General features: G+C 39.4%; 1 protein-coding gene across 2 annotated transcripts in view; it reads left to right on the forward strand.

Annotated features, from left to right (window-relative positions):
* Positions 1–23,352, forward strand: part of adamts6 (ADAM metallopeptidase with thrombospondin type 1 motif, 6) — a 101,173-nt gene that overhangs the window by 32,672 nt on the left and 45,149 nt on the right. For both annotated transcript variants that reach the window (XM_051120275.1, XM_051120276.1), the window contains exons 10-13: positions 2,794–2,940; positions 9,854–9,995; positions 18,644–18,751; positions 20,839–20,984. In XM_051120275.1, the coding sequence (XP_050976232.1) occupies positions 2,794–2,940; positions 9,854–9,995; positions 18,644–18,751; positions 20,839–20,984 (543 nt within the window). The remainder of the gene's footprint in view (positions 1–2,793; positions 2,941–9,853; positions 9,996–18,643; positions 18,752–20,838; positions 20,985–23,352) is intronic.

Raw genomic sequence — 23,352 nt, forward strand, 5'->3', positions numbered from 1 at the left:
GATACTTTAAAATGCGCATTAAAACAGGGTGATGGAAGCATAGCTATTGTTTACTCACCCTCATGTTATTTTAAACCTGATGAGATTCTTTCTTCTGCTAAATACAAAAGAAGATATTTTTAAGAATGTGAGTAACCAAACACCTGATGGTAGCCATTAATGTCCATAGCATGGAGGAAAAAAAAAAATTATGGAAGTCAATGACTGTATATTCAGTGACCAAGCGATGACAGAATTGTCATTTTTGACTAAACTATCCATTTAAATTGTCTTCTTACAGTGAGTTTATATACATTTTTGGCACTTATATTCAGAATCAAATACCTAGGACAGGAAAAAAGTGAGAAAAAGATGTTGCAAGCCTGATTCAAACTCACTTTTCCTGTATGAGCACCATGACTCAATGTTTTAATATCATAATGAAGAAAAAGCCTCTTTAAAAAATGAAATTTTTATTGCTCAAGAAAATCTTCTTTTAATAAAATTGTTTATTTGATTTTTTTTTTGCCAAATAAAGGTCATGTGGTGCAGCCAACATGCAGATACATGGAGACCCCTCATGACCAAGTGTCAAAGTCAAATCTCTTAAAATATCAGAAACTTACAAGTTTAAATAAGTACAATTTGTAATGAAATTTTTATGAAAATGTTAATATATATATATATATATATATATACATATATATATATATATATATATATTGTGTGGTGTGTCTTACCATATTATTTTAATGTATTATCTTAATTATGAACACACTGGTTTGTAGTGCAAACAGTTTTACCGTTTACTGCACTTTGATATTCTTCTCGTTATTTCCCTATGGCGGATTATGAACCGGATGTCTAACACATTACCAGAAAACAGCTTACTTCCTCCCTGAAAAATAAGGTGGATACAATTGAGGTCAAAAGTTTACATTAGAACTTCAGAATCAGCAAAATGTTTAAAAAAAAAAAAAAAACATAAAATAAAATAAGAGGGATCAGTTAAACTGTCCGCTGTTCTTCAGAAAAGTCCTTCAGGTCCTACAAATTCTTTGATTTTCCAGCATTTTTGTGTATTTGAACCCTTTCCAACAATGACTGTGTAATTTGAGATCCATGTTTTCACACTGAGGACAACTGATATGTAACTATTACAGAAGATTTAAACAATCACTGATGCTGCAGAAGGAAACACAATGCATTAAAAGCCAGGGGTGAAAACTTTTGAACAGAATGGAGATGTGTACATTTTTCTTATTTTGCCTAAATATCTTTTTTTTTTTCATGTAGTACTGCCCTTCAGAGGCTACAGAATATAGTTACATGTTTACCAGAAGACCAAAAAAGTGAAATTTACCTTGATCTTCAAATTCAAGAAAGTTTTTACCCCCCCCAGCTCTTAATGCACTTCTGAAGCACTGTTTGAAAGTTCTGTAATAGCTGCATATGAGTCCCTAAGTTGTCCTCAGTGTGAAAAGATGGATCTCAAAATCATACAATTTTCTCTTGTGAAAATCTCTTTTATGTGAAATATCCTATTCAAGTCAGTACTACATAAACAATAACATGCATTTTGTACGATCCCTCATAATTTTGGTAAAATAATTAACATTTGCCATATTCTGAAAGCTTTTGAACTCAACTGTGTGTTTATATATTTTTTTCTTGATCTTATTTGACACCTGTTTTAGAGAATTTAGTGGCTAAATTGGATTGCGGGTAGCAAGTCAAATACATCATGCAAAAGTGGTGCAACTGTTCAGTGAATTCACCCCTGAATGTTTAATGAGATGGTCAGGACTCTATTAAAGCCCTTGTGGTTGAAAAATTGCTCAGTATTCTACATGTGACGCTTTCACATCTCATAGTGTATGTGTGTCTGGATTGGTTTTATTGTGGCCATTACTACGTATATTCCTCCAGCCAAAATGCAAAGCGTGAACCGCATACACACACATCTTTATGCAAATGACAGTCTGGACAAATGAACCCTATCCTGAAAGCTTAGAAAAATAACCATGATCTATTGGTCTATGTAGCTTTTCGGCTAAGTTCAGCGAGATGGCAATTTCCTCTATTATGTCTTGCGTCTGCTTCTGTTGTGGAGCAGTTGTAAAAATAGCCCCGGCTTCTTGTGGGGAAGGTTTCTCCCGTGCTGATTTATATTGAGAGTAGAGTTGAAATGTCATAAATGTGCGCCTTAGAAAAACACAGAGGAATTGTGTGATGTGGTGGGGGGTATGTTATATGCATTAGGCGCTGATTTTGGATAGACCCCGGCCGACAACGAAAGCTTCGAGGTCTCGCCGTAAGGTGATCTGACTTTTTCATACAATATCCAGACAGATATGTAAGGGAACAAAATTTGCACGGCTCAAATGATGTATTTGTGGAGTTGCCGGCAAGGAATGTGGCTGAATGCTTCAGCAGTCTTGTACGCCGATGGCCCGTGAGCAGATGAAAGCAGTTTGGAGGAAGGGGGAAAGGCAGGCCAGGTTCATTAAGAGATGACTGCCTGATTGAGGTCTGCTCAAACGTGTAATTATTGATTGACAGGCCTGGATCAGGGTGGTGATTACAACTTTCACGTTCCTTCGGAGCTCCAGACTGCCTCTGGCCTTTGACCCATCTGTCCTCTTCTCACAGCTGTTACCGAGCCAGAGAGAGCCTTTCTTTACAGCTTAGCTGAAGGAGACGTCCTCCGCTCCTGATCTTTCAGCGCTGCCCGAGCTTGTTTGCTTGTGTGCGGGGTGGGCGATGTGATTGACATGATCCATCAAAGCTCATGATCTGACGCTTGTCTCACAGTTTCGGCATGAACCACGATGGGATCGGGAACTCCTGCGGGACCAAAGGTCACGAGACAGCCAAGCTGATGGCCGCCCATATCACAGCCAACACCAACCCCTTCTCCTGGTCGGCCTGCAGCAAGGACTATATCACCAGCTTTTTGGAGTAAGTGAAAAGAGCATTTAAATGTAATCATATATATTCAATTATTCAATCTCATTTGTTGGTCTAATTAACAGTGAGGAAGTCCTACAAAAACCAGAGTCCAGAATCACTACTTATCAACCAGACAACTTTTAACCAGCCTGAAAACATCATGTAACAGTGTGAAAAGCACAGTGAATCCCATTTGTAACATTGGTAGAATCAAATGCAAAATTTAATTTAAATTTAAATCTATTCACTTAAGTTTTGGAGAACAAGGTTTAAAGGAGAAGTCCACTTCCAGAACAAAAATGTACATATAATGTACTCACCCCCTTGTCATCAAAGATGTTCATGTCTTTCTTTCTTCAGTCGTAAAGAAATTATGTTTTTTGAGGAAAACATTTCAGGATTTTTCTCCATATAATGGACTGATGTGGTGCCCCAATTTTGAACTTCCAAAATGCAGTTTAAATGTAACTTCAAATGATCCTAAATGTGGTTGTAAACAACATTGCTTATCTAGCGAAACGATCGGTTATTTTCATAAAAATAATACAATTTATATACTTTTTAATGTCAAACGCTCGTCTTGTATTACTCTGCCTGAACTCTGTTTTTTTCCGGTTCATAACAGTTGTTGAAATGCTGAATGCTGGAAAAACTCTCATATTATGTTGTCCCTCAACTTCAAAATCGTCCTAGATCGCTGTTTTACCATTTTTGTTAAGGGTGTTTGATCTTCTTTGCATGTTCACGTTGCAAAGACTGGGTCAGAGCTTCTGCAGTGATGTAGGATGATTTTGAAATGATTTTTGAAGTTTAAAAAGAAAATGCGATTAGAGTTTTTCGACATATCCTAACTGTCTTGAGTCAGAATACACAGAGTTCAGGCAGAGCGAGACAAGACAAGCATTTGAGATTAAAAAGTATTAAATTGTATTTTTTAAATAAAAATAACTGATTGTTTCGCTAGATAAGACCCTTCTTCCTCGGCTGGGATCATTTACAACCGCATTTGGGATTGTTTGAAGCCACATTTAAACTGCATTTTGGAAGTTCAAACTCGGGGCACCATATCAGTCCATTATATGGAGAAAAATCCTGAAATGTTTTCCTCAAAAAGCATAATTTCTTTACAACTGAAGAAAGAAAGACATGAACATCTTGGATGACAAGGGGGTGAGAACATTATCTGTACATTTTTGTTCTGTTTCTTGATTGGAAACAGTATTACTCATTAAAACATGCAGAACTTAAAAAATATTTTTTTCTATTAAGATATTTATATTGTTAAGGAAAAATGACTGGAAAAAGTGTGAAGAATTCAAAAAACATGAAGTGTTTGTCATGTTCTGACCATGAAGAATAGTTTAAAGCCACAATTAACCGTCTGGTTTTTACTTTCAAGTTGTAGCAAAAATCTGCCTTTAAACTTGAAAGGAGTTAAAATTTGACATTTATGGTGATAATTATCAATATCGACTGATATGAAAACAAATTATCGTGATATTTTTTTGCCCATATCACCCAGCCCTATTTGAAAGTGACTTCTGTGAGAGCATTGCTTCATAAATCATTATACTGAAAAAGGGCTTATCTTATTTAGTATTTGTTTATTGTTTCTAGTCAAAATATCTAAAAAAATTCAGAAATCAAGATGCGTTTACTAGATAAGCAAAATTACAGATATTTATAAAGATATTTAGTCTTGTTTCCTGGGGTGAAAAAAAAAAAAAAACTAAATTAAGTGAAGGTAAGGAAATTACTCTTGAGGCAAGATTATTTTTCTTATCCCACTTTACTTGTTTTAAGCAAAATTCACTTAAATTAAATTCTTTCTTCCTAAAAGAATTTCTAACGTTTAACTATCTTTCAAAAATTTAAAGATTATCTCAACACTGGCAAATGTAGAGGCTAATATCTCCTAAAAAGTGCTCATTATAGCGTCCTGGTGTATTGTAAATATGACTTTTCTTCCAAAAGGATTGATAAAAACCTGCGCACCATGACTTCAGAATCTTGTGTAGCAGCAGTCCAGGCTGATTGGCCTTGTCCCAAATGAGGCCCTTAGTACTTTGAGAAAGGGGGCGTCTGTGAGCACCCTTCTGAAATTTAAATTGCCAAACGGAAAATTTTAACTAACTTGATTAAATCTGGAGTGTGCAGTTAGAGGATTACTTTTATGATTTTACTCTCTATTTTACTACCGATGCGTAATGCCCCTTAACAATTCACTACATTTTTTCAAAACCACACAAACATGCTGGGTTTAAAAAAGACTCTGTTCATGGCTAGATGAGAATGTGGAAGTTGATCTGTAGTAGGCAGTCATAGGCCTAGTCTGTGAATTGTTAGCCTAACGTAAGACGAAAGAAAATAATAGCGGTTGCCATGGCTGTCAAAAAGTTTTCCTGTTGAATGACCTCATGGAAGAAGATTAACATCACAGCCATCGCTGGCATCAGAAGCTTTATCATCGTGTGCCAACTTCCCACACAAACACAAAGAAACGCTGCTCTGTTGGTTTGGGATGAACTCCCTGTTGTATAATCACACCGTGTCATCTGTGACCATTTCGGATTGAGGTTGAATACTAACCTTCCTTTTTTGGATTTGCTTAGCGCCGAGCAATTCATCAATAATGGACCTTCTCTGAAATCTCAGGTTGATGTAATCTTTGGCAGTAAAACAGCTCTGCTATGATAATGCTAGTCTATTACCGCAACATCCCCATCTAGCAGATTCTGGATGTGTGGACGAATCTGTCCTCGCCAGAAACCGGTGTTTGGCTGTAGATTTAGACTTATTTTAGTGCGCTTGTTTGTACGTGTACAGTAGGAACTTTCCGTAAAGAATGCAGCTTTTGGAAAAAAGCCTTGTGTTTACAGCAGTCATTATTACTGTGAATCTCATGTATGGGACAGGCAAATTCATTGGCAGGTAAGCTCATTTTTTTTGCATTGAGGAGTCAGTTACAAAATCTACAATAACCATAAACATAGCAAGTGATAAACATTTCTCAAACATTAGTAAAAAAATACGGAGTTTTGTGTATGTATTTCAAAACAACATGCATTTGTTATTATGTCAAGCATCGGCTACCTTGTTTTCAGAAAGTTAAAGTGGGTCATGGGATGCAAAACTCAGTTTTACATGTTGTTTGAACATAAATGCGTGTGTACACAACTACCCTATAAGAAATATACCCTTTTTCAAATCAAGCCATTCTCAGTTTCTTGACAAACGCCGCTCCCACGTTAGTTGATTGACATGACCATCTTACCTTAGACCCGCCCTGATTGAGCTGTGAACAGTTCGACTCCAACCGCCATTGTTTTGACTCCGGTGCAGGGGAAGACAACGTCTCCGATTGAGGTGTTCTGTTGTTGGATGTAATAATGATCAACATCTGAGCCGCTGAAGACGCGGAAGATTAACGATTAACGAAGATTAACGTACTTTCATTTTAGAAGGAAATGTGCCCGGCCATCTACATAAATGCGTCTATGTTTGCGTGAATCATTCATGATGCAGCTTCACCTACAGCAGAAGTGAGTATAAGGGTTTTTTATGCATCTTTGCAAATCGCCTTTCTTAATAATGTGCTAGTTAGCAAGTTTTGCGGCTAAAGTAAACAGGTCATCTCGTCACCCCACAGAAGAGAGGGGCAGGGTGAGCAGAGCTCATTAGCATTTAAAAGAACATACAATGGAATAGCTCGCTCTGAACAGGGCTGATTTTGACAAGGAAAAAAGGGTGTTTTTTACACGACCACTATGAAATTTTAACTAAGGTATGTTGTAGACTTCTCATTAAGACCCTAAAGAATCATATCAGCTTGTGGAAAATGGGCATCCGATGACCCCTTTAAGTAAGGGATAATCAACGGTTTGCCGTGCATTAAAGGATTTTAAATGCCCTCCGCGAAGTACGTTTAAAATGTATTATTATTTGTCATGTGTTGAATTTAACTTTTTAAAAAGACGCTGCATCACGACTGTTGCGGCATCCAAATGAATTTTGCATGCTAAAAGTCTAGTGTGACCGTGTCTTTATTCCATGGTCTGTCAGAACACTGGATTCTGATTGGCTGACAGGTATGCAGTAAAACTGCACAGGTAGTTACAAGTCAGTTTAATCACTGTTCTATATCAATCCGCTGCTTTAATTGATGCACACTAACCAACGCACATCACACACACACAGACACACACACACACACACACAGAGAGGTCGAAGATCGCATTATGCTGCACGCATACATAAACTTGTTGTCATCGCTTCCCCGTGATTTTGATTAATAAAATAGCCTATATACTAGATCGTTACTTTATATTTCTCAGAAACGAGGTGGTAAAATCACTGTTTCTGAATTATTCTTAATTTGTTGTTTGCAGAGAGAGACGCGCAGCAGGCAGGTAACACGCACACACAATTGTCATCTCTCTCTGTCTTCTCTCTCTCTCTCTCTGTCTCTCTCTCTCGATTGATAATTAGTTGAAATAAATGCTAAAATTCATTCAAATAAATGATCTTACCGCACTATTTCGTCTGTATGTCAGATTTTAACTGGGCAGAATGCTAGAGCTGCATGCCGTAACTGAAGAAAATAACCGTCATTTTTACACATTCGGTCAAATATTATGCTTCAAAGAGCAATACTAGTTTTAACTTGTCTAAAACTTGGCAAATGACCGAGCTGGATAATCAACAGCTTGTCGTGCATTAAAGGATTTTAAATGCGCTTCTGCGGGCAGTTCTATGCACGTCGGGCAGTTCTGTGTCGTATAAGTTCATGTTGTGCGTTTAAGATCCTTTAATGCATGGCAAACCATTGATTATCCCTTTCTTACTGCATACCTGCCAGCCAATCAGAATACAGTATTCAGACAGACCATGGAATAATATCACTTAACTTACATTTTAGACACACGGATGGTTATTTTGTCCATTTTTACTCCGCCAAAAAAAATTATTCCAAATAAAGCAAAAGCAGCATCAGTTGTTGTTGTTGAACCAGAAAAACTGGCACAAACTGAAGACACAAATTGTGAAGCATCTCTGTGCTTTACACTGAATACCAGCACTCTTGGAACATTGCTTGTCTAATTACATTTGAAAAACAGAACTAAATGTTCTAAAATAATTGTTATCAATACCAGGTTAGACCTTGGACAAACTGTCATTTTTTGTCATTTCCTGTTCAGCATTTGTTTTTGTGCTAAAATATTGTAAATAGTTACTCACTAAGTTTCCTTTCATTGCTGGCATATCTGCTCACTGTAATGAGTTTACCCAAGGAAGTTTTGTTGACATGTTAAATAAACATGTCCATTTTTAAAGTGACCATTTTTGTCTCTCTAAAGAAATAAACAGTCTTTGTTTGTGTATTCCAATACAAGGGCACATATTCAGACTCGTCTTTCTCCCCGGCGAGGGGATTATTCTACCAAAACACATGGGAAAAAATAGAAAACTAAATGGATGAAACCAAATACAACATTGGTTACCCCCCAGGCTAGAGCTTATGTGTTTCTTTCCTTTCCAATGTATTTGGTTTAGTTTTTAATTAGATTAGACTTCCAGTATTGTGGTGGGAAGCCAGAGATCCTTGTTTCACCTAATGCTTCCTCTTGAATGCACTACAGAAACCAGATCCATAGGATGTTTTTTTCAGACATCTAAATATATTTTCCGAATACCTTATCAACCACATTTAGCTAATTTATTATATTTAGCTAATAATAAGGTAGAAAAAAACGAGGCTATTTGTTAAACTGTTTAATCTAGTGAATATACATATATATATATATATATATATATATATATATATAGTATATAAAATAATTTAATAACTATGTGACTTCATGACAACTAGCTCCGGCCTCCAACATATGAAAACAAATAGTTGTAATTTAAGTTTTAAAGATGCGCCTTCCCATTTTTCCGTCTTCAGACCAATAAATATGTGAGTTAGACACATATTCGTTGTAGAAAGTGTCTGAAAATGTAATGGCATCCCGTCAGAGGGTTAGTGTGTCTTGGCTGATGCAATGTAAACTCACTCTCTTTAGAGGCAATGTTGCTTTTAGCAGCACGCGGTGGGGTGGTTGGTTAACATGCTTTAGGTTGCGCGTTCAGTTGCAGCAATCATGCGAATGCCAGACAGAACCTAGAATAGAGCTGCCTGCTCTCCAGCAGTATGAAATGTTAGCGTTTATGTTGTTAGCGAGCCCACTATTCCCTCAGAGAGAAGGAGAGCGTATTCCGCGGCATGCTGCTGGAAAAGCCAGCGGGATAATAATTGGCTGTTTTATTCCGGCGGACAGCAGCGGCGTGGGGCGGACACGTCTCTCAGCCGCTTGCGCACGCCAGGGAGGGGGGAAAAGCATCCGTAACGGGGACGCCGAGAATAAAACAAGATCCACTTCTGAACCCAGAATAAACACAGTCCAACAAAACATGCACCGCCTGGCCTCTGCTTTGGCTCTATTTTTTCACTTTGTTCGCTGCAGATGGAGCAATGGCCCTTTTTTGAGGGTTTCTTGGGAGCGTTCATATTTCTAGCTGACTAAACAGACTAAACACAACTTTGACTGGACGCGTGACCTCCGGTACCTCCGAGTTTTTTTTTCGCTTGTTCAGTCTCTTTCGTCATTTTATTGGCTCTTCAAAGGATTCCATAGGAGCACCGCAGTACCATATAAGTCCAAATCTCAACGTTTTATGGCCACTGTTTGTCATTCACGCTTCCCTCATTTTGCTGTTCTGTATTTTTCAGCTTTCTCGCTTGCTAATTCCCATTAACAATATGCCTTTCCTTTCCCTTTCATGTGAGATTTTGTCACAAGACTTTTTTTTTCCTCTTGTTGGACACAAATGAAACCTCTGTAGAGGAGCCAATCCCATTGAAGGTTTGTTTTTTTGACAGCTCAGGTCGGGGAACGTGTCTGGACAATGAGCCTCAGAAACGAGACTTCCTGTACCCCACTGTGGCTCCAGGGCAGGTGTACGATGCAGATGAGCAGTGTCGTTTCCAGTACGGTGCCTCCTCCCGTCAGTGCAAATATGGGGTAAGAAGGCTGCAACACACTATCATGCTCTGGGAATGTCATGCTCACATAGTGACATTTGCTGGCTCAGACACCAAGAATTTTTGGCATTTTTTTGTCTGAGAACAGGGTTCTGCTTTGAACACGATTTCTTAAAAAAAAAAAAACAGTAAACCTTCAGTGTTCAATGAAAGTAAAAATTACAAGCTTTTAAAAATTGTGTAATATCTTTGCAAATGGTATAATGCCTGTTTTCAAACAGGTTTCCTGATTTCATGCCATTGTTCGAGCCAGTCTAACGCAGAAACCTCACACAAATCAAGAAACAAAATGAACTACCATTGCGACAAGCACAACTATTCTGTGGTTGTTTAAAGGGATAGTTCACCCAAAAATGAAAATTTGATGTTTATCTGTTTACCCCCAGGGAATCCAGGATGTAGGTGACTTTGTTTCTTCAGTAGAACACAAACAAAGATTTTTAACTCAAACTGTTGCAGTCTGTCAGTCATATAATGAAAGTTAATGGGATCCATGGCTTTGAGAGTCAAAAAAACATACACAGACAAAACCAAATTAAACCCTGTGGCTCATGACGATACATTGAGGTGTTAAGACATGAAACGTTCAGTCTGTGGAAGAAACTTAACAGTATTTATATCATTTTTTAGGGTTTAATTTGGTTTTGTCTGTGTGTGTGTGTTTTTTTTTGACTCTCAAAACTGTGGATCTTGTTGACTGCCATTATCTGACAGACTGAAATGTTTTGAGTTAAAAATCTTCGTTTGTGTTTTACTGAAGAAACAAAGTCACCTACATCTTGGATGCCCTGGGGGTAAGCAGATAAAAATAAAATTTCCTTTTTTGGATAAACTATCCCTTTAAAGTCATAAAAATGTTAATAACATAATACATAACAACGGTAGATGTTGGATTTCTAAACATTGCAAGTTGTTACAAACCGCTGTTGACAAATACTTGGGGAACCCTGGGTATTAAGACTTGCATGGCTTAATATAACATAAATAATGTCTTTTACTGAAATATGTTATAGACAACCCATGAAAGATTTACATTATTTAACCCCTTGGCATTCCTGTAAAATTTAACTTAATGCAAAGTGTACCACGGATGGTACATTGGAATGCTAACTGGTTAAAAAATCCACATTGTCCAATAAATATTTTGGACTTCGGGGGTGCCATTGTATAGATGATATAAATGGTTGCACTGTGTGAGATATTAGTACCTGTTGCTATTTTTACTGCAACACAATTCGGAATACACAACTTGGAAAATAAAGTACTGATATGATGCCACATTGTGCGGCTTTTAATTGTAAATTTCAATCGGAGGGGAACAAGAGAAGCGTCTTCACTGCTTTCCCATCGATAAGAAGAGAAAAAAATGGGAACATGCCTGTGGACGAATAAAACTTTCTAAAGACCCACATCTTTGTTCTCTTGATGTATTTGAGGCTTTTAGTACCACAGCTACTAAAAGAGCTTACAAATGGCAGAGACAAGAAACGCTAGATGCCATCCTGGCAGGATGTAAACATGCCGACGCTTGTCATGAGGCTGCAGCCATTGAAGGAGTTTCTCAGCATGGATTTCACTCGATATCCGGGGGCGTTTAGACTCCTTGTGGGGAAAATTGATGGTACAGCATTTGATTTAAGCCTACGTTGACATCCATCGCCACCTGTAAGCTTTTTCAGTAGCTGTGGTCATCGTATCAGTATTTTATTTTCCGAGATGTGCTGTGGTAAAAATAGCAACAGGTAGCACCAGTGCCTCACCAAGTGCAACCATTTCACGTCATCAAAATAATAGCACCCCCCGTAGTCCAAAGTATGTATAAAACTATGTGGATTTTTTAAAATACCGTAAATATTTCATGGCTTTTCCACTACATATTTTGGTAAGAGACATCATTTACATTACGTTAAGCCATACAAGTCTTAACACCAGGGGTTCCCTTTAAATGGAAAGTAGCCAAGGCCTCGCTAAATGTCACTAGATGGCAATATAAATTTTTATTGGTATATATATTGTAAAGACTATTTTCACATTTGGTCCTAGCCAAGCATGCTTTGCAAGAAAATGCCAGAAACTTGAAACATGAACACATCAGGTGTAATCAGATGTTTGCTACATTCTTGATACCTGTGCTGCCAAAACCTGCTGTATATATACTAAAATCCAAGAGCTGATTTTGAATCAGAAGGCGGTTTGGACATAGAGAGCAAGACCGCTGCTTAAAGAACTCTAAGGAGACATGATGCCGGAGGTCAAGCAGTTATTTTTACCACTGACCCAGAGGAGACTAGCCAAAGGACATGATTTGTTCAGCAGGCAACATTACAAGAAGAGCTCTCCGATGTACAGAGCAGTGAGGGGGGAGTACTGTGAGTGAGTGCTGTGGTGTCTCATTTGGACTTGTAAAGAATAGATCGAGTTTAAGTTTTTGTAACACTTGCCCTGATTGTGGAGAACTTTTGGAAGCTTTGAGAAACACAGGTGATAGCAATCAGCTGAGATTATTTTCGCTTCATTTGAGGGCCAGAAGTGAGGCTGCCAAGTCGATACTCTCTTGTAGCAGGTCACATGATGCCGTGAATGTTGTCGAAATTAAAGGTCGTTGTTTTATCAGCACCTGAAACGAGCTTCTCCGAGCAGCGTTTGAAGTCGGGCCACATATCTTTCAGAGAAAGCCCATACTTGAGGTTTGTTTCTTTTCCTGCCGAATCCCCAGACTTTTGGAAATGATAATGATTTTACCCAAAGAATAACAAACTTAAGCAAATAAACTGACACGTGGAGGAAAAAAAGGCTTGAATGAAGCCAGGAAAATTAATGATCAATAAGAGATGGTGCTCTGCTTAGTACAAATATGCGGCTTTGCTTTCTACACCAGAAAAGAATTAAATTACCCGAGATTACAGAGTTCTTTTGTTTCATTGAGAGATATATCCGACAGTGGATGAATGCATGCCAAAAAGAGAACCCTGTAATTTCTCTCTTAAGCTCATAACTGTGGTATAGATCAGCATGGAAGACGGTCATGTAAAGAAAAAAAAGTCTTGCATTCCCTTGGCTCAAGTTTAATACAGCGTGTAGTGTTAGTGGATTCTGACAATCTTATTTTTTTCTGCCAACCATCTGTTTAATACATGCCTTTGGAGAATTATAACCACACCAGCAGACCAGAGGTTTGAATTTGGTTTGGAAAAACTGTTACGGAGAGATAAACACACACCCAGGGGGGTGCACGAAAAATTCGAAACCTAAAAATATATTAATATCAAAGACCTAATAAGGAGTATGACCACCTTTTGCCTTCGATTCTTCCTGGAATGCTGTCATACACATCCTGAATGGTGTGGGGTGGAATTTACCCCATTCTTCAAGAAAACCTTGAGCCTGGGGGTCCTTAGGACAAAGGCAGTGGAAATCTATTTCCATATATATTCTGCTTCAGATCAGTGGTGTTTAGGTCTTAGGGACTACGGAGGATGTGGGAGCCATTAGATTTTATCCTGCTGTTTATTAAACCACCAATTAATTAGCAGTGTGTATGGGGAGATTATCACCATGGAACATGGGAACATCATAAAAAAATATTTAGTGGCAGTGGAGAGCACCTAGTATGGTAAAGTGGTCTTAATGATTTCAGTGTGAGTCATGTTGAAGCTGGACATTTCTGATATTTAGGTATTGTTCTGTGTGTGGTTATCTGTACGAGTGAACTTTTGACAGAATCTATGCTGTCTTCAAAATGACAGCACGTGACATTGTACTCGGAGCTGCCAAAGTAGCACCTAAATTAGTTTTAGTTTAATTTTCTTATATAGTACATTTCTACTGCCACAAGAGCAGCCCAAAGTGCTGTACAATGCATGTAAGAAAACCAAATAAAGACAATAACAAACACAGCATCTTAAAAGAAAAAATATATATATTACGTCTTTCCTAAATCAGACTGAAATGCCATGATATAAAAGTGTTTCTTCAAAGCTGTTTTAAAAGAGAAGAGAGTACCACCATAATTGAATCTGGCAGAGATCAGGTGGTACTTGGACGTGGTCGAAGTCGTAGCTCTCAGAACATTCCGAGTTTACAAGAACATGGCATGAAGGCAGCTTAAGGATGGACAAGGGGCAGATGAAAAACAAAAAATGAAAGAGTGGACTAAGACCTGGTGACACTGAAGGACCAGGAAGCCAATGCAGAGTCCCAGCAACAGGGCACCGAGAAGAAGCCAGGGTGCTGGAAACTGTGACCCACAGCGGAGCCTGGGTGAAAAAGGAACCTGACGGAGCTGTAGGGGTGCAGGGATAGATTGTAGCGGAGATCCCAGAAGTCTGTGGCGTTGGTAGAGTGATGGCTGACCAGGGCGGAGCCGGTGAAGCTGAAGGAGCGAAGAGCCAGGGCGATGTGGAACTAGGGTCTCAGAGGGACAAGGCAGAAGCCCGGGCTTAACTGGTGACCAGAAACCCCAAGGCAGATCAGGGCTACATGGCAGGGCTGATGATGGAGCTGAGGGGCTGAAGAGTGCCAGAAGAGGCGGAGCTAATGGAATGGCTTGTTTCAGGGGAGAATGCAGGAGTGGAAAGACTGGGTGAGTCAGCTCGTTATTGCTGGCTCACACACCTGGTCAGCCGAGACCTTGGGCTCTTCCTCTGGGACGGATGTACTCTAGCTGCTGGTTCCAGCTCCTTAGTGGGCATCAGCTAAGGCTTGGTCTCTGAGGTGGGGATGAGCTGGGTTACTCCGTCTGCGGTGGGCTCTGATTCTTTGTCCACTGTGGACATAGACTTTTGGGAGATGACGAATGGCAACCTACTGGTTTCTGGTGGGAAGCGTGCAGTCTGCAATTGCATGCAGTTTCTGACGCTCCAAAAAAGTGTGGAATCACTTTAGTATGCACGTTGTTTTTTTGTCCACTTTTACTTTTGTTTTCGAATTTCAATCATGATTAGCAGGGAGGGGAGAGGAGGGGAAGGGGGGGGCACAGTAACTCGTTTTGGGGAGGGGACCAAAATCCCTCTATAAGCCAATAGATGTTGCAGACGACAAGGTGGCTGGTGACGATGAATCTTTCACATATGCCTCCAGGTTCCTTCCTCCTTGGAAAATAAATGTTATTGCCCTGTTGGGCTCAAAGGGGTTCCCCTTTGGGGCAATGTTAATCAAGGCAAACTTCCCCTTTATTAGTGGGCCCGGTATTCAGTCACTTTTAGTGCCAAGCATGACGAAAGCAGACAAAGTAATTAAAAAGAAAGTGACCCAGGTAATCCAATAGAGGAAAAAAAAAAAACACAAATGAAACAGCATGTAAAACACAACAATACCGGACGAAGGACTTAAATACACTGGAGCTAATGTGATAATTAACTAAGCGACAGGTGAACAGAATGAGTAATTAAACAGACAGAGAAACTAGGTCAAATGACAAAACAAGGAAGACAGAATTAAAACACAATGAAAATATGATAAAAACTGAACGTAAGTGTTACATAGAAAGAAATATTGACTATATTTAAAGTATATTTCCATCAGAACTAATTCTGAAATTAACACAGAATGTCTTTATATGCTTATTCCATATTGAAATGATTATTCCAGCCCCTTAGTGCTCCATAAGTTGTAAAATGTTAAAACTGTTCGATAGCTGTAATTACTTTGGTCTTAGTGCATTCGGCCCATTTTTATCGCTAACCTGCACTCCCAGCTTAAAGCCGTCAGTGCCGGGGTCTTGCTGGTCAAGCCTACCCCTCTGACCTTCTCAGCATGGGCATCTTGAATGGGCCAGCAGGAAACCTTATTAAAACCAGCCGTAGAGGTGGAGCTTTTGCAACCTGAGAGTGGCAGTTTGCCGCTTTATTTAATCTGGATGGGCTGGGCAGCTGAGTCTTATTTACTGACCTGGGGTCAGTGGAGGTGCTCCCAGTCATAAGTCTTTTTCATGGGGGCACTTCTCTGTCCTGTAAATCCTGTGAAGTTCAGGCTTTAAAGGGACCTGGTGCCCTTTAATGGGAAATCTAATGCAGGCTTCTACAAAGCTACACTTGTAATGTACAGAAAGCCTTATGTCTTCTTATGTTCAAACTTCAGACCCCAGCATGGTTCCCTCAGAGCACATGGAAGTTTGTTCTTTGGTGCATTCGTCAGCTACTTATAAGGCAGTTGTATTTAAACTGACAATTTCAACTTCTATACTGATACATAGAACAAAAATTTGTCCAATTTCCAGATGAGCTAAGGTGTGGTCACACTAGCGAAACTTTGGCTAAATTTTGCGAGATCACTTCCATACCAAGCAGCTTCATATTGGTAAACACAGCTAATTTGTGTGTTAGAAGTTCAACAAACTTTAATCCCTGTGAAATCTGTGTACCTCATGCAAAATTCCTGATTCCTGTTGAGATGACTGCATTTCACTTGTGTAATTTTGCAGTACAAAGGTAAATCTGACCTTAACATAGTGGTCTCAAACTCAATTCTTGGAGGACCACGGCTCTGCACAGTTTTTCCCCAACCCTAATCAAACACATCTGATCCAGCTAATCCAAGTCTTCAGGATTAGTAGAAATATCCAAGCAGGTGTGAGTTGGAGCTGGTTGAAGCTAAACTCTGCAGAGCTGTGGCCCTCCAGGAATTGAGTTTGAGACCGCTGCCTTATCACATATTTTATTTTACCAGATAGCCTATTGTTCTATAACCACTTTTTAATCAAATGAAGCAATAGTCATATGCTGTGAATTGTGTGTAAAAGAAAGTAATTTCTGACTGTATAGTACACATTCAGTAGTCATCTGCGTAGCATATTAGTACAGCAATTTTGCTGAGTTGGTGAAGGTTTTAAGGAGTTTGAGATGATTAGCATGCTAGTCCAAAAAAAACTACCCTGCTGAAAGACTAGCTTTATTTTTTTCAGGCTGTTACTGCTGTTTTGGAGCTGGTGAACCAGTATTGCAACCAAATACAGAAACATGCTACAAATACTCACAACACAACCAAATACAGAAACACGCTGCAAATATTTACAATGCAACCAAATACAGAAACATGCTACAGATACTCACAATGCAACCAAATACAGAAACGTGCTGCAAATAGTCACAACACAACCAAATACAGAAACACGCTGCAAATATTCACAGTGCAACCTCATACAGAAACCTGATGCAAATAGTCACAATGCAACCAAATACAAAAATGTGCTCCAAATACTTACAATGCTGCAACCAAATACAGAAATGCACTGCAAATGGTCACAATGCAACCAAATACAGATATGCAATGCAAATACTCACAACTCAACCAAATACAGAAACACACTGCAAATATTCACAATGCAACCTCATACAGAAACCTGATGCAAATAGTCACAACGCAACCAAATACAAAAACGTGCTGCAAGTACTCACAATGCCGCAACAAAATACAGAAACACACTGCAAATAGTCACAATGCAACCCAATACAGAAACACACTGCAAATAATCACAACGCAGCAACAAAACACAGAAACACACTGCAAATAGTCACAATGCAACCCAATACAGAAACGCACTGCAAATACTCATGATGCAACCAAATACAGGAACATGCTGCAAATACAATGGCGCAAACAAATACAGAACTGCATTTCAAATACTCACAATGCAGCCAAATACAGAAACGCACTACAAATACTTACATTGCAGCCAAATACAAAAACGTGCAGTAAATACTCATAACGCAATCAAATCAAACAAGCTGCCAATACTCACAATGCAACCAAATACAGAAACGTGATCCAAACACGCACAGCACAACCAGATACAGAAAAGTGTAGCAAAGACCACAACAGAAATGGTTCAAGGGGACCCCAATAACCCTTAAAAAGAACCACTGCAAAAACTCTCAACGCAACCAAATACAGAAACGCACTGCAAATACTCACAAAGCAATCAAATAAAGAAACATGCTACAAATATTCACAATGCAACCAAATACAGAAACGCACTGCAAATACTCACAATGCAAATACACGAACATAGCACAATGGCACAACCAAAGCTGCTAGCACAACGGCACAACCAAATACAGAAATGCTAATCAAATACTCACAACGTAACCAAATACAGAAACGTGCTCCAAATACTCACAACGCAACCAAACACAGAAACGCGCTCCAAATGCACAATGCAACCGAATACAGAAAAGTGAGCACAGACCACAACGGAAAGGTTTCAAGGGGACCCCAACAACCCTTATGAAAATTAACCATGATTTTATTATAGTAGAAGTATAGTAACCATGTTTTTTTTGGCGTATTGATCACCATTTGTATAACCACACTGAGTATTTGCAGTGAGTTTCTGCATTTGGTCACATGTTGTCAATCTGATGAAGACGTTTTCTTTGTTTGCTAGTGCTTTTTTTTATTTGCATGTGTTGAGCTCTCTCAGCCACGTACGACTGTCTATTAAAAACTGAAAATTCTTTCAATATGGCCCACCCAAACTTCTTGTTTCAGTGCAGAAATTAAGCAATGTCCTGTGGTGTGCTTTTAAAAAGTTGGGGAAACCAGTCCACCACACTGGTCATATGTCCATTTTTTTGGTCCCTCATGAGAATTGATATATTCTGACCAACTTGCTTTTGCCTTCTTTCCTAGGAAGTGTGTAGAGAGCTCTGGTGCCTTAGCAAAAGTAACCGCTGTGTCACCAACAGTATCCCCGCCGCAGAAGGAACCCTGTGCCAGACCAACACCATTGAAAAGGGGGTAAGTCAGTGTGCCATGACAGAAAGCTTTAAGCAATGGGAATGGTTATGAAATGGCAGGTAGTGGGAAACGGGTGTGGCATTTGCCCCTGCTTTCATTGTACCAGATATGGGAATAAGAAAGCCTATTCCCAGTGTTCACTCATGCACACAGCGTTTGGGTCATCAGTTCACATTTCTGCCGGTCCAGGTTAGAGAGACAGTTTTAACAAAGATTAGGGTGGCCATTGTCCTCATTCGTAGGATGGCTCAAGAGAAAGAATGGACGAGGACCACGAGCTGTCGGCCTTTGTTACCATTCGCTCACTGGATCTATTTACTGCCAAGCTCTTGTGCGTTGTCTTGGACAAGCAGCGAACCCCAGGTTGAGCCGCTGTTTTTTTTTAGCGGGTGGCGTACTTATGTCTGCCCCTGGCTGGGTCCGCATCAAAGGAATACGAATGTCAGCCATTTCTCACCCAGCGTGTAATGGAGTGGAGGCCCTGCCAGCTCCAGAAAGACGAGAAATGGAAAGACAGAGAAAACGGGGTGACCACACATGCTACTGAATGTGCTTTCCACCAACGGCACTGATAATGAATTTGTCACGTCGTAAAGAATGACTGTCGAACTCTCTGGGAAGCACAGTGACAGAAAGCCACCCATTTCAAGGCAGAGTTCATTTTTAATCTGTCACTGAAACCTCTCTTCCACTCTCTGATGAAATGTGATGTGACAACATGAAATCGAAATAGACTCTATTTACGTTAGTTAGTTCACCCAAAAATTACAGTTCTGTCATTGATTACTCAACCTCATGTCATTCCAAACCCGTGAGAGATTTCGTTCATCACACAAATTAAGACATTTTTGATGAAACTCGAGAACTCGAACACATGCATTGTGATACTTTTGTGAATGTGTAGATGACATGAAAGACAAGAAATTGTAGAATAAAGTTATTTTTGTTTTCTTTGCACGCAAAAAGTATTCTCGTAACTTTATAAAATTATGGTTTAACCATTGATGGACAACTTTAACAATGTTCTTTACTACTTTCCTGGGCCTTGAACATGATAGTCATGTTGTTGTCTATGCAGGGTCAGAAAGTTCATGGATTTCATCAAAAATCTCTTAAATTGAAAAAAAATGTAATAATCTTTAAAATACAATTAATTATTAGATTATATATTTGTAACTTATGTTACTTTTGTCTGTACAATTTATTAATATTGTAAAAAAAAAAAAAAAAGTTTTGCTACATTTCAATGTAATGTTTTGTTTTTCTTTTTAAACAGCCTTCAAAGCATGCATATTATACACTACCTTAAAATGATGCTAACAGAGGCCACTCACAGGCTTTACAACTGAGCATCTGTTAGATAAGACATTCTTTAAGAGGTTATTTTGGACCTGCCTGCTAGTGTCTTAGCACACTACCCTGATTTCAGACACTGGTAGCTGAGGACACAGCCTTTCTCTTGCCAAGTTCTCTGTCTGTGGATGAGAGAAAGAAACAAAGTCTGAGAACAAGAACAAACCATCCAGATCCCTACAGACAGAGAGAGAGAGTGAGAAAGAGCCAGAACTTAACCTACTGACACAGTTGCACGGTGACGACAGTTTCCAGTGTCATCAATCCCTGTCCTCGTGTCCCCTGGGCTGGATGGATTATAAGATCGTGCGTCGAGATTCCATGTGGTCCTGAAGCATTACAAAGCCTTGAGTCTGTTTTTATTCTGGAGTGGATTCAGATTAGGGACAGCAGGTGAAGACACTGTTTACACAAAACAAGATTTAGCCTAGAGACATCTCTTAAATGAGAGCTGCGTTTTACTTTGGAGGACATACCTATTGCAAGAAGGTTCAGCAAAAAACGATCAAGTAGTTCACTCAAAAATGAAAATTCTTTTGTTAATTACTCAACCTCATGTTGTTCCAAACCCATTAGACCTTTCTTCATTCTCAAAAAAAAACAAATTGAGTTCTGAAAAGAGTCCATAACGTGTCGTAACATTAACAATGTGCCAGTCTGAATATAGAATGTGAATGAAATTCTACAGCAGAAAAGTTGATTTTTCTATTAATTTCTCTATTTTTGTATATCAGTGGTGCTATCAGGGTGAATGTGTGGCATTTGGGACATGGCCGCAAAGTGTGGACGGAAGCTGGGGACCCTGGACCACCTGGGGCGAGTGCAGTCGTACCTGCGGTGGCGGCGTCTCCTCATCCATGCGACACTGTGACAGCCCAGCGTAAGTAGGCAAAGTAAGCCAGAACAAAACTGAACAGGTCCCCATTTAGTCCATCTCACTACAGCTCACACTAGTCTCATAGATGTGCACAAATCAAAAAATGAATTGATGACACAACATCGGTTGGGACATACTATTGTGGTGTGGTCACATTTACTGGTGTTCAATTTTGCTTGTTTGTTTTTGTGGGCAAAATCCAGTCATTTCAATAGGAATTCACACAGTCTGGAATTTGGTGTGAGGGTGAAATATTTCCCAAAGAAATATTTCCCAATTTAGCAATGGGTTCAAGTAAGTCATGTGAATTCTCTGGGTTGGCCAACAGAAACCTGCTTGGTTTGAAAGCCAATTCTGTGTGAGTTGCTTCCTACACTATTCTACATATTGACATAGACAGTGGAATTTTTTTACCCACAAAACTTTGCAAATGTGTCCACATCATTGTGGTTCACTGCAACTGTTGCAGTTTCAGATACACTACCAGTCAAAGTTGTAATAGAAATAATTATGATTTTTATTGTTTCTGAAAGAAGTCTCTTATGCTTACCAAAGCTGTATGTCTGATGAAAATTACAGAAAAAAACATTCTTGTGAAATAGTATTACAATTTAAAAGAAATGTTTTCTATTTGAATATATTTAAAAATAATACCATTAATAATAATTGAGCATCAACAATAATTGATAAAATTAAGCACTAAATCAGCATATTATTTTTCAGGAGAAAAAGAGAAAATGGAGGAGACATTTTTTTACTGTATTTTTGAACAAATAAACACAGTCTTGGTGAGACTTCTTTCAAAACATTTTTAAAATATACCTGCAAGTAGTGATTACTGAGGTTCATGCACTTTATTATTGGCCTAGAGAGTCCAGAAAATTATACTGCAGTGTTTTTTTCCAGATTGAGTGAAAATCTAGGACTGGTTTGCATAAGTAGGGTTTTTACATCTTCTTGATCATTTAACAAACGAATTGATTGACAGCAGTGGTTCTAGAGGCGAGGTTGTCTGGAATGAGGAGTTCTATCGTATGATATGAATATCGTGTGTATGTGCGAAAAACCGTGTGGCGTACAATCCTTCACACCCTTGAAAAATGCGATCCCCCCCCAGTGGCCAATTTCTTTCAAATTTCTCTCATACCTTTGGGGCTGTAAGTTGAACAGGCCCACTGAGTTTCGTTCTGATCGGCCTCCATTAACTTAGTCTAACAGGTGCTAAAAATTTGTCGGCCAATGGCAGTCATGTTTTCTGAGATATGCAAATGTCCTTGTAGACACTTGTGGCACTTCGGACCAAGACTGTGCACACAGATTTTCATGTTGATAGGACAAAATGGTTGCGCAGTTGTAGCCATCTCATTCCATTGAGGAGTTATAGGCATTTTACTAAAAGTGGCCCTGCCCCTTTCGAACGTTTTGGCGTCCCTTTGCGACGGTGAGTCGAAAGTTAAACTTTTTTGATAATTATTGATATTCACTCTACAGAGAATCTTTCTGCACTGGTTTGGCTCAGATCGGGGGAAAAACCTAGGACTAGTTTGCAAAAGTAGGTTTTTCAAAAAATGAGAAATACCCCAAAATTTCGCCAGGCTCATGATCTGATCCAACAACATAAGACACTTGAGCCTGCGACTGATGGTTTAGGAAATATGAGCGATTTCGTACTTTTGATCGCTGTAGCGACCCCATCAGGTCGATTGGGGCGAGCCTTGGTCACATTGTAGGTGGTGTGAGTACTACCATCCCTCCAAGTCTCTACGACTTATGGTTTGGTCTGCACGATCAGTTTTATGTGGAGATCCCTGATCTGTGACCATTCTAACAATTACAATAGGGTTTCAGTGCTACGTGCAGAGTGTTTTAACTGCAGTACTTTCTCCAAAGATTTCATAGGTAGCCGTAGGAGCTCAAAATAGGTTGGGATGTAGATGGAGTTTAGGTTTCATTCCCGGTGGTTGGGGAAATTTCTATCCGTGCTCGCTCACTGCAGACAGTGGCGGGAGTGTGGCCGGTGTAATATGTAACACCTGTGTAAGATGATCGGCCCTTAAAACCTGGCTACCCGAGAGAAAGGAAACCCAAGCACTTCAAGCCAAGCTGCCCTGGAAAGGATTCATTAAGAACGAGCCCTGAGAAAACAGCACAACCAGCCGTTCTCGGTGCCAGACGGCATGGGGGGGAGGCGGAGGAAGACGGCCAGATTCACCTAAGCCTTGGCAAACCTCATTACACTGCCCTCTTGGGTCAGAATAACCTGCAGAGAAATGGCCAAACAGCTTAGCCGTTCACTAAAAGTCCTGGATGCATACATCAAGTCTTTATAAGACAAAGAGAAAAAGTGCATACTGCCCTGCTGGTCATAACA

The sequence above is a fragment of the Labeo rohita genome, chromosome 10 (genome assembly GCF_022985175.1).
Source record: "Labeo rohita strain BAU-BD-2019 chromosome 10, IGBB_LRoh.1.0, whole genome shotgun sequence".
Lineage (NCBI taxonomy): Eukaryota > Metazoa > Chordata > Actinopteri > Cypriniformes > Cyprinidae > Labeo > Labeo rohita.